This window comes from Brachyistius frenatus, unplaced genomic scaffold (assembly GCF_029030835.1).
Source record: "Brachyistius frenatus isolate BFR_SWC_R1_liver_20210118 unplaced genomic scaffold, ASM2903083v1 Contig_52, whole genome shotgun sequence".
Lineage (NCBI taxonomy): Eukaryota > Metazoa > Chordata > Actinopteri > Embiotocidae > Brachyistius > Brachyistius frenatus.
In genome coordinates, this window is record NW_027210651.1 from 1,114,248 (window position 1) to 1,126,903 (window position 12,656).

The following is a 12,656-nucleotide window of genomic DNA, read 5'->3' on the forward strand; positions in this document are numbered from 1 at the left end:
AATAATGGTGCAACAAAAGCTAAACTACCTCCTACATTCCTTCTAAGGGAATATAAAACAACGAGGATACGATTTTAATACAGTTTGTCTGCAAAATGGCAGCGACAAGTGAGAAAACGCTGCTGTCAGACAATCCAGACTGAAGTCCCAAGGCCGTAAATAAACTAAGATGATGGCAGGACCTAGTTGGCAGCAGACTATCGTCTAATAGCTGCTGGTCATTCCCCATGTCCACCTACACACAAACCCACACAGACGGCACTCAGACAGAAAGACACTGACACAACTACAGCAGAGAGTCGTAACAAGATACAAATCCAGATGAAGCTGTAGTCAGAATAATGACTAAAATCACATTTTGAATACTTTTATTTTCATTACCCAGAATTATTGGTGTATAACGATGCGTTCATGACTAATGTGAACGTGGGAGATTTTTTTGAGAGCACTGCGTAGTGGGTTTGATGTTAGTCGACATGGCAGCGATTGTGGCGAAAGGAAGAAATGCTCTCGATCAAAAAAATAGCCGCACCCGGTTGGCCTGGCTTACCTTGTTTGCTAACTGTGAAATGTTGAAAATGGCAGTCCATCAAAATGTGTAGAAATGTAGTGTACACGTATAACTGACCTCCTGAGCTTCTTTTTGTCCCAGTGTTGTTTTTTTACGGATGATGGCAAGGTTGTTTGTTGGTTTTCTGTATTCTAACATTTTCTGGTGGCGGCCATGTTGCCTGTTTGTAAACGCTCTTATCGAGGAAATGGGACGTTCTCCAATGAAAGCTTGTACAAACTGGGATTCGTTGGCATTTTATCACAGCGAGAAAAGCACAGGTGAAACTAATTTTGCTCATCAAGCATCCCAGTTAGCCATGGCAGTGAACAAATACCAATGTTATGATATAGGAATATAATTAGGGCCCAAGCACCAAAAGGTGCGAAAGCCCTATTCTTATTCAAGCGATTATTATGATTCTCCATAAACAACTACATTTTTGACGACTTTATCATATTCAAAAACTCCTGAAAGTTGGTACACCCATCTCTCCCGGCGAAAAGTTTTGTATTTTAGTGTAGTCGCGAATGGGTTTGGCCAAATGGCTTGCTAGCGCCCCCACAAAAGATGCCCCGGCGGCTCCATTTACCTACATGCACGAAAATCGGTGGACATGTGTATCACACCGAGAGGTACAAAAAAGTTACTTTGCACCATTACGTCAACTCAACCGGAAGTCCACCATTTTAAATTTAGTATCCATTTTTGGCGATTCACACATGTTGTACTTTAACAAACTCCTCCTTCAGATTTTGTCGGACCGACTTGAAATTTAGTCTTTAGACTTTTAGGTCACTTTTTGCTGTAGTATGACTTTTATTTTAATAATTTGGATGACATGCTATAGTATGATTTTTTTTTTTTGTCATAACAAACTTTGAACATGTTTGGAATTAAAAGTTATCAAAATAATTTGTTTTCGTCGATCGGTGTGCCCGTGTCATGGTGGCCAAAAAGTGACCCAAAAGTCATGCTGTGGCATGTTGTTCAAAAAATGACTGGCATTTTCAAAGTCAAAACTGATTCATGACTAATCAAACCACAAACCTCCTAATTGAAAGGCAGCAGTGCTAACCGCTGCGCCACCAATCTTCCCAGGAGCCAGACAGCATTATGACCAATCTTTGGCTCACTGCAACCTATAACTCCAGCATCCACAAATATTCATTCAAATGCGACAAGAATTGCTGCAGACATTCTTTGGATAGTAGATATACGTGTTTTCAAGGGGGTCTGCAGTGATATTAAATATCTTCCTGTAATGTGTAGTGTATGCAAAACATTTGCAATTAACCCACCAAACGTTTCAACTTCACTAAAAGTTGAATCACCATCAGCAGGCCATGAACCATTAATAGCAACCTTGGTGAAGTAGAATCTTTTACCTGTTGAGTTAACCAGACTGTCGGTTGAGTCGCTGGAAGCGCTGAGTGAGCGCCGTGAACCACTTTCTCCTGCCACGATTCATTTTCCAGTGCTGATGATAGTCCAGCGGTCTACGACGCCAACTCCAAGCTGGAAACGACCTCATGAAGACATGGGTTCGAGCCCTGCCAAGATAACACACATGGTTCACGGTTTACCCGCCAAGGTAACACACAAGGTTCACGGTTTACCCGCCGAGGTAACACACAAGGTTTACTGAGGGCAAGTCCCCTTAATAAGCCACATGGTTCACAGAGAGCAAATCCCGCTAAGGGGAAGCCACATGGTTCACAGAGGGCAAGTCCCTTTAAGGGTAAGCCACACAGGTTCGTGTTTGTATGTGCAGTCATACTAATACCAAACCAAAGGTCAACAACAAAATGAAAGTCCAAAAGTGACTTTTTTTTTTCATATTTTGGACAACATGATATAGTATGACAGTAGTTAGAGCAGTTGCCTCAGTGAAAAGTAACTTGAGGCATGCATGTCAGTTCAGAAAAAGGTCATACATGATAAAAGTAATAAAAAAAAAAATCCAAAGTATGTTGTCCAAAATATGATAAAGAAAAGTCATACTATGTCATCCGAAATATTCAAAAAAAGTCATACTATAGCATGTCGTCTAAAAAGTGACCCACAATTCTTTTTTTGTATAGAGTATAGAGTATAGAGAGTATAGAATATAGAATATAGAATATAGAATATAGAGTATATAGCATATAGCATAGCCAAGTTTGATGTTTTGCCGTGACACAGAAAGTTGATGTTTAAGGTCAAACGATGCTCCAAACCTCATGAAACATGCATCAGGAACCAACTTTCATGACTTTTTGAAGATGTTAAAGCCACCAAAAAAAAAGCCTTTTTTTTATTTTAATTTTTATTTTAAAGAAGAATAAGGAATGAGATCGAGAAAAAAAAATTAAGACTGCAAGCGGGAATATGCGGACCTTGGCGTGATCCACGTCGAGGAGCCAGCGGTCCCGACCCGCTGGATCCCCGACGTGCATCATGCGAGGGCCCGCATGCTTGCAGTTTTAATTTGTAATCCTATCAATTACATCTGTGCTTTTTATTCAAAACTGTCTGCTGTGAAAAAGGTTTTTCATCTTTTATCATTCTCAGTTTTCTGACTCTTTTGCCAGCATGTGCTTAACCAATTCTCACCTGTGCAGAGGTCTAATCAGCCAGGTTAAGTGGAAACACCTGTGTGGGAGTTCAGGGCTTTGTTAAGACTCGTACATAAAAAAAAAAAAGTGTCTTTATTGATGCACAAGATCCAGACGACAGGGACCTGCATTCAATTTAAGAGATCAATTCAAGAAAGGAAGAGTGAAATATAAAACACCGACTGCAAACATATTTTTTGCAGTCACCTTGTCACCTCAGATAAAACTTAGAGACTGACTAAGGCAGGCTTGTGTCTGCGGTCAGAGCTGTAATAGCTGATTGTCTCCAGGAGAGGGAAGCATTCAATCACCGTCCTTAATGATCAGACACAAACTCTGTTATTTCTACTCCTTAAGACTTACTTAAGACCTGCCACACCCGGCGGTTTAATGTGTTTTCTATATGTTCTTTTTAACATGTTAAGCTCTGCACCTGCAATTCAAATCAGCCATGAATTGTGTTAAAAGTCAGAGAAAGAATTGTTCCCAAGAGGTGAAGAAGAAAGTAGATAGCAATTTCTTCAGACCTATCAAAACCGTAGCATACTGCTTTCATCTGGTACAGGTATATGCCTCAGGTGTCAGTATAGTGTGCTGTTGTGTGTCTGTAGTGTGTGTGTGTGTGTGTGTGTGTGTGTGTGTGTGTGTGTGTGTGTGTGTGTGTGTGTGTGTGTGTGTGTGTGTGTGTGTGTGAGAACGAGATCCAGCTATTCAAATGACTCCATAGGAATGCAGATAGATTTACAAGTGAGGTTGTGGCTCTTCTAATTATGCACCTCCCTCAGATTAGATCAGCATCTCAGGTAATTTCATGTTTACTGCGTGTGTGTGTGTGTGTGTGTGTGTGTGTGTGTGTGTGTGTGTGTGTGTGTGTGTGTGTGTGTGTGTGTGTGTGTGTGTGTGTGTGTGTGTGTGTGTGTTTGAAAAAGAGAGAGAGAGAGAGAGGGAGAGAGAAGCCACAGATGCTTTAAACGTTTGCTGCAGGGATAAGACAGAAGAATAGATCTCTGTGTGTGTTACCGTTAGCAACCCCACAGTAACCGAGGGCAACAGTGGAGCAGCCTTGTCATCACTACGGCGCTGGTGATTTATGTCTGTCGTTCTCCAGATCTTATTAAGTGTCACTCACGGTCACACCTCTCAGTGTCGTCTGCAGCACAGTCTCTGCAATATTATCATTTGGTGTCAGACGCACACAAGCAGCCTGACAGTCTGCAATCTGGCCAATAGCTCATTCGCACCACTGACAGGTATTGGAAAGTGAGGCGATGCTTAGACGTGCAGAAGCTGTTGATACTTTCTTCTCCGGTTGAAAAAGACTTGTTCATCTGGCAGATGGTAATTGAACAGAAATGACCTTCTGTACCTTTCAGAGAATTCTTTTGCTTATCAAACGCACAACGTGTGTAATGTCTGATAAAAGGGGACAGATTTCATCAGTACAGTCAACAAAAAAGATCATTCTCTACATTTCTTCTGAAGTTATTTCTCACTCATGTTAATCAAACTTAACAATAGCCCACTAATAATCAGTCAAACTAAATGGATTACAGCAGCGCCCTGTCACCTCCAGTGTCAGTATAAGTGATGGCTGTTAACATCTGTTTAGCTATCAGCAGATGTTTAGCTGCTGCTGCTGCTGCTGCTGCTGCTGGCTGTGTGATTTAAGAATTTCTTCTCCCGCAAATAACAAATAGGTGCACGCAGCTGACTCTGGGTCCTCCTCTCAGCCTTTGTTGTGCTTAAGGCCTCCGGTGCATTAATAATTGATCTTTCCATTACATATTGTATAGTTATAGTCATATAAATCGTCTCCTGTGGTCCTGGAGATTCAAGTGATCCTGCCGTCTAATTTCCAAGTTGCCCTATACTTGACACCAACCATGGAATTGCTATTCAATAACAGCAGAAGGCATTTTTCTCTCAGAAAATCCCCGTCTTCTTGGTCTTTACAGCCAGTCGAAGCTTCATCTGACTGGTTACCTTACATTTAGATTATTTAATTACCTGCCTGTTTATTCATCGACTTTTATAGTGCAGTTTAGACTCTCTTGGCTGCAGACGGGGTGTAAATGGTTTCAGAGCGATTTATCAGACAGACATCAATGTGCGACCAACATTATGCACAAGTTAAATTCCCGACTGTTTATTTACCATCTTAGCCTTCTCACCATTCATTTCAATGCTGTTTTTTTCTTCCATTATTAATTGTAGTATATAATTTATGCAGAATATACTACTCTTACCCAAAGGTGTGATGTCAACACACAAAAAAAGTCCATGCTGTTCTCACTATCCATACAGAGATATATTACAGTAATTTGCATATTTTCACTTTGCATATTTCCACTAATATTGAGAAGGTCACAGAATATAAAACCTCTGGTATCTGTATCTGTGAGAAATTTACATTTAGATATCAAGTAGAAAACCGTGTTACTATAAGCTGCAACAAAAGCCTGGCTTCCTCTCTGAGTTGTAGGAAAAGTATTGTTGAAGTTGTTTTCCTCTCCGTGCTGGGTTTTGGGAATGTAATTTATAGACATGTTCCTGCCTCCACCTTCAGGCCCTCAGATTCCATTTACCATTAAGCTCTTAGATTCATTAGAGGAGATAATTACAAAACTCTCTTCTGCATTTCTCATGATTAGGTCTGCTGGTCTTCTTTTGCTGAGAGTCAATAAAACACTCGGTGTTTATCTATCAAAAAATGTATCCCGAATCTTTTTTAATTTTTTTTTTACTCTTGGAATTTCTGTTTTAATGTCAGCGTGCTCGTCTTATTAAATGATTTGCAACCTAAAAACTTTATGACCATCTGTAACTCCAAAGCCATACATAATAATGACCTCATGAGTTCTCTGATGCTGTTCATTACTTTGATTTGTCTCTGTCTTTTCCATTTATTTTGGTTGATTTATGTACCTGTAGGATGTTGTGATACAAAATAAAAGTATAAAAGACAGGTCAAATCAGCTGCTTGTCACTCTCAGCCGCTTTAATGAAGAATAGCACATTGCCAGGTTTTATGTAAATAAAGGAAAACATGAAATATGCCACAATATTTGTGAGGTGTTGACAATAACAGATGCACTGGATGTTTGGATTTGACACTGATCCCTTAAAATATTTGCTGTAGCCTGAGGAACCTCGGGATTTCCCCCTTGGGGAAAGTCTGTGGTTTTTAATTGGGCTTTTATTTCTTCTTTTTTTCATCCTCTGTCTTTCCTGCCCGTCTCTTCTTCTTTCTCTTTACTCTCATATTTTCCTCCCTCTGCTGCCTTCGATTTTATGAGCCATTTCAGGGGGATTGTTATACCTTTTATCCTGTTTGTTAATGTGTTTACATGTCGGACAATATCCTGTCATTATATAGAATCACTCTGTTTTGGGCATGTTGGTACAAGTAGCATCATATCCTGCTTTAGTCGACCACACTCTCTCACCCCAGTCATACAACAAGACACAGAATGCAAGTCTTTGAATATACAGAGATTAGCGGGGATGCACCTTATGATCTTTTTGCTGCTCGCTGGTGCATCTTAGCAATCAATGTAAGCAGTTTCCATGGTGACAGTGTTTGAAATGTTTCCTTTGTTTATGTAGCGATACAGAAAAGGATCTGTGAGATATGGTCTTTCTCATGAAGTAATATTAATGGATTAATGAGCTAAGGTTAGGCTTAGCCCAGGCTATCTGGATTCATAAGGCTTGCTCACTTTGTTTTATGCAGCCTGGCTGCTTGTTAAGATCAAAGGACTTGAGAAAAGCGACACACTGCTCCAACTTGCACACAGTTTGTTGCAGGAACAGATATTCACAAGCAGCAGACAGCAAGTTGACCGTACCCAGTTGAGATTCTGTCACAGTATTTCCAACCTGAATGCAGCCTATTACCTTCTTTTAAACGCCACACAAACGTTAAAGAGATATTTTATGAAAGATTTAATAAGTTGGAAGTTGAATAAGTATAAATGATGCACTCTATACCAATTAAGGCCAATACAAAGCCCTAAAATATTTGAATAGAATCCACACACCGACAAAATAGGTTCCACTTACTATATTAACTTAGTGTTACAGCCGCACGTCCGCTTCATCCATTGTTCTTTTCCGGTGGCCATTATGTTCAGCATTTATAGAGCATTGCTTCTGCATTGGCAGCAAAAACACCAAAACTATTATAATGCCTCTCGTTATGAAACAAAAGAGCAAAACTGGTTATAATTGTTTTTTTCCCACACCAACTCTGCACTAATTAATATGTTGAAAATGTCAGCAGTACATTGTTTACTTTATTCTGTTGAGGTCAGTGTCTATTGATATTTATTGTAGTTGCTAGCGTTCTATATTTTTTTTTCCCCACTGCATAATATTATTTTTGCCTCTAATGATCTAATATTCCCATGAGAATCTGTGGCCTCATCCTCTCTTAAATTAAACATAGCGCTCTTATTCTGTTGATGTTATATGCAACTTGCTGCCTCTTTTTTTTAATGTGAACTCGCTCACAGAGACAGTTCATAAGCATTTTTGTGAGACCCATCATTACATATTGCTAATGTCAGGTTTAATAAAGTCAAACACAGATTCAGACTCGGCAGGTTATCGTTGTAAGGCTTCAGGACAAAAGACCTTTAATGAGAGATGGGCTTTTATTAGGAAGAATGCATTAAAACTTGGTCTGTGTGAAAATAAAACAACATAATTAAAGAGTTTATGAACTATGAAATGTATCATCTGATCCCAGACCAGCAGGGTCAGCATGGCTCCAGTGGATAAGGGTCTACACCACCGCACCATCTCTTGGCATTAGTCAAGTCATTTTACAGTCATCCACCATGTCTCTACTCTTTGGTTCCCACAATCCTTTTTCCTCGTTGCCATAGCCAGAGTGTGTTTGTGTTGTCGAGGGTGTGGACTCAGCGGTTACTGAGTTGGTGGCTGATTGTATTAGTTAGCGAAGCTGTTTTGGAACATGGAAAGATGTGACTCATGAACTTTTGTTTCTTCTCTTCTTCTTTTCTCCCACTTCATCTTCCTTTTGATCCACCCACCCAAGCACCCCACACAGACCAAATGATGTGATTCTTGCTTACAGCCCACTACAGAAACAACCATCTATATATGAGATGATCAAAGATCATACTCACTGATGAGTTTTCTACTTTTAGACTTCTCCAACCAATTAATCATTTCAAAAAAAGTCCAGTGCAGGGTCAAAAATGTTGCTATTAAAATGTATAACAAAAATAAATGTAAATGTTACAGTAAAAGTAAAATCATTTATATTTTTCATTATTAGCACCCGAACCCATTTGTTGTACAGCAGGTAGCCTTGGCAATGCCCGATGAAAATGCTCCATATATCACTAAGTGGTTAAATTACAGCAGTGTTCTGTATTTTACAATAATGTTGTTCGTCTTGATTTAAAATTTTAATTTGCAGAATCATCGGTAACTAAACTGAAGTAAAGATTCAACGACAAAAGTCTCCCATAATGTGAATAAACTACCATTTGCATGTTGTTTTAAAGCTTTCTACTTCTGTGAAAATGTTATTTCCCAAAAATGAATCATTTCCCATCCTTGTAGAAAACCACTAATAGCAGTGACTATCAACGCTCAATCTGTTTTTGATCAAATATATTTTACAAGGTGATTAAAATGCAGATCTGTCCGTCCAAAAATGAGCTCATATCAATGGTTAGTTACTTGACTCCTCTGCTTGAATAAAAGCTTGTGTCTCCTTGCTTTTTTTTTTAATCAGAGTTGAACTAAGTTTACAGTGTGATGTGGAGAAATAAATCTGTTTACGTAGTCACATTGTGGGGACTTGCCACGTTATGGTAACAAAAAGCAAGCCCCCACAAACCAGTTCCCTTAAGCCAAGTCCCATTAAACCAAGTCCCCATAAGTTAAATCATGACATTTTGAGATGAAGACATGGTTTAAGGTGAGGTTCAGGTTTAGGTTACGTTAAATATTAGGGTTAGGCAAGAAGTGGTAAAGTAACAGTAACATGCCGGCTTGTGCGTGTCTTGTGGACATGATATAAATCACCACACTCTGACTGCACACACTGGTATCGTGACTTTGGGAGAACTGGGGCAGGAGAGAAAGAACACACATACAACACACATACACACACAGACTGTAATAAACTAGGACAGGAAGTACTGCATGTCTTTCTCATGTTCTTTTCTCTCTACAGTTATGCAGGTCTGGTGGTTGGCAGCGCTTTAAAAGCCCAGCGGGACAACCCGGAGATGGCCGTCCGTAATGCAGATCCTGTCCTGAAGGGGGCGAAACAGAAGCTGGAGCAGCTTACACAGGTAGCTGCACATGTTAGCACACAATATCTTATTCTCAGCTGAACCTTGTAACAACTTCACTTGCTTTCAGTGAGATATATCCAAACTTGTATCATTAATAAAACAAATCATCAATTATGCCCACTGATTAAATTGATAACGGAAATATTCATTAGCTGCAGCCCAAGGTAGAGTATTTATTTACCCGAGTAGAAGCCTCTGGCATCATTAATGTAAATGTGAAGTCCGAGTGAGAAGGAGGATGTGTGGGTTATTTCTTAATTCTTCTGCTGAGCATTAATATCTCCTGTGCTAACCTTGGCTATGACACCATGACATATAAAGATGATTAGCATTCTGCAGCTTCCGTCCCTTAAAGGATGGAATTGTTCCTCTCCATACCTTCATAATGATGCCATTGTTAGTTTGATCTTTGGCTGTGCTGAAGTGAAACCTAGTGTGATGTAGGTGTAATACACAGTTGCTCGAGGCAGCTGCAGGGCTCAGGGTTTTGTGTGTATATGTATGTATGTGTGTGTGTGTGTGTGTGTGTGTGTGTGTGTGTGTGTGTGTGTGTGTGTGTGTGTGTGTGTGTGTGTGTGTGTGTGTGTGTGTGTGCGTGTGTGATGTGCCCTCATGTTCTTCTGGCTCTCAATCACCTGTTATCACCGTGTGTGTGAAGTGCTGCTTAATCCAATAAATTTAAATGTCAGCACTCCAAACAGACGTAGATAATAACACGCAGTCATAAATTAATTCAACAATGAAACCGGATTTTTGCACCACTTTTAAAGCTCTGCGCAGAATGGTAATACAGTGATATGATTAGCATGGGTGATTCATAAAATCATTTGAATATGTTTGCACAAAATGATACACGAATGTTATTCGCCATGACGATTCATTATTTGTGCTGAAAACCATGCGGCTCTGGACCCTTTGGAGACAGTCGGACAGGCTGATACACCAACACACACATCAGTGTTTTTTATAGGTTGAAAATGTACCTGTGGTGGCGGTGTGTGAATGATGTGTATACAGGGACTCATGCTGTTTAGCAAGATTATTTTCTGTATCTGCAATTACATAGGTGTTCTCTCAGTGCCTACTGCAGTGCACGCATGTCGTGTGTGGCCAAAATAGTTTGAAAAGTGTCAAATGAAGCATTATCTAAAGCGATAATTGTCCCGTGTCTAAAAAACCTTGTAAATTCTGTAAGTGTTGGTGATGTTATGGTGAACTTACCCGATAGGACAGGGTCAGGTTTATATTTCTCTTTTTGCTGCTGAAGCTCTTTCTGTGCTCCATCTAATTTTGGTGGTGAGTCCATTTATCATATTGCATTTACATGGAAGAAATGCCTACTCAGCATCCCCTACCCCCTCCCATGCCACGCACACACACAAACACACACCACACATGCACTATGTAATCATTTATGGATGAGATTTGCTTTTCTCAGGCCCATTAATTCAGCGTAACCCGGACATGTCCTGGTCGTTCATGATTTAAACAAGATTCAAGCTTCTGTGAATCTTCTAATGTGAGCCTACGCAGACCTACACGCACTGAGAAGAAGAAAAAAGTCCGTATTTTTGGATTTGTAATACATGCCCAGTGGATTGATCATATTTATGAAAAACGGTCACAACATGAACTGAAGAGAAAAGACAGATACAACACAGCTCATCTGCATTGCAAATTATTTCCCGTACCAAAGTAGCGTGCGGTCTTTCCATCTTTCTGATAGATTAAGAGAATGCATGTCTGTGCACACAAGTCAGGCACGCACTGTGTGCCGTTATTGTTCTTTGAATAAGTTCAGTCACCTTTAGAAATGTGTCCTAAGCTGGGTTTCTTGAATGCGTGCTGCCCCCACGGTTTCTCTGTGGGGGCAGCCATTCATCTGAGGCACATACACACACATTAATGCTTACCATTTATTAATTATTATTCATGCCTGTACGTGTGCCATTTACACAATCCTACAACAAGGATGAGAGGAGGAAGAAAATATGAAACAGGACAAAGAAACATCTCTGGAATTTTGATTATTTCATCAGCCGTGTTTTGAAGGTCTGCCTCTCTACCGGTCTTCTCCTCGGTCTCTTCTTATCTTTCACTGTCGCAGTTTGTATTATGTGTTAATCAGACCTTTGCAGCAGCGGCCTGTGTTTCACACAGGCTCCGCCGTCTTCTGGGATTCTATTACAGCAGCCACTCGTTTATCCTCGCAATTAAAATTTGTATGTTCACGCTCAGCCAATCGAGATGAGCCTAATCAACCCTGTGGGGGCTCCCCTGTGTAGAAAGGGCAGCGGTCTCCCCACTACTCATCTGCTTTTTATTTTAAGTGACAGCAGATGACAGCAAGGGCAAGGATGGCTTCATTAAAACACTGTTTCCACTTTGCTTCTCGTGTTGGTCAGTGTCAGTATTTTCAGAAATGACATTTGTCAACGTGCATTTTACATCCAGTGACAGCATTTAGTGATCCGAATGTTGAGACCAGAGTTTGTGTTTCCTCACAGATGTGCAGTTAATCTTCACTTTGTTTCAAGGAACATTTCATTATATTTAAATTGCTTCAGATAAATGATAAACTGATACCACTCTCCTATTAGCCAGCAGCCAATGAGCTTGGTTTAGCACAAAGATTGGAAACAGGGAAAACAATTCTCCTGGCTCCGTCCAGAGGTAACAAAGTCCTACCCCCAAATATAAAGTGCATTAATAGGCAAACATATACTTCATCTGTTTAATTTGTAGTAAAACATAGCGTAAAAATGACAAGTTGTGGTTTTGCAGCAGATAATGTGCAGGAGTACCTCATTACTGGGAGCAGTGATTTACACTTCAGCAGCTTGTTGTGAAAAACTAAATGAATGGATAACAATTGAATTGAATATTGAATTAAGCAGAAATGTTCTGTGGTGACAGGGTTGTTTAGTGATCAGTATAAGGTATCCAATATACGTTTCTCCAGAGGGTTTGTGCTGTTTTTTCCTGTGGTCAAACCTCTACAGGCCTTTTGTAGAGCTACATACTTGCAACCATTTGTACATTAAGTTACTGTTAATATTTTACATTTTGCTTAAAAAAAAACCCTACAAAACTGATAGCATTGGCTGATGTTCTTTATCTTTGTTCACTTAGAAAAAGCACCCTAAGAAAATAGTGGTAACTTGTGTTGAA

The 12,656-nt window shown here is 39.9% G+C and overlaps 1 protein-coding gene across 3 annotated transcripts in view; it reads left to right on the forward strand.

Annotated features, from left to right (window-relative positions):
* Positions 1 to 12,656, forward strand: part of LOC138624498 (glypican-5-like) — a 50,966-nt gene that overhangs the window by 15,757 nt on the left and 22,553 nt on the right. For all 3 annotated transcript variants that reach the window (XM_069704755.1, XM_069704756.1, XM_069704757.1), the window contains exon 8: positions 9,362 to 9,482. In XM_069704755.1, the coding sequence (XP_069560856.1) occupies positions 9,362 to 9,482 (121 nt within the window). The remainder of the gene's footprint in view (positions 1 to 9,361; positions 9,483 to 12,656) is intronic.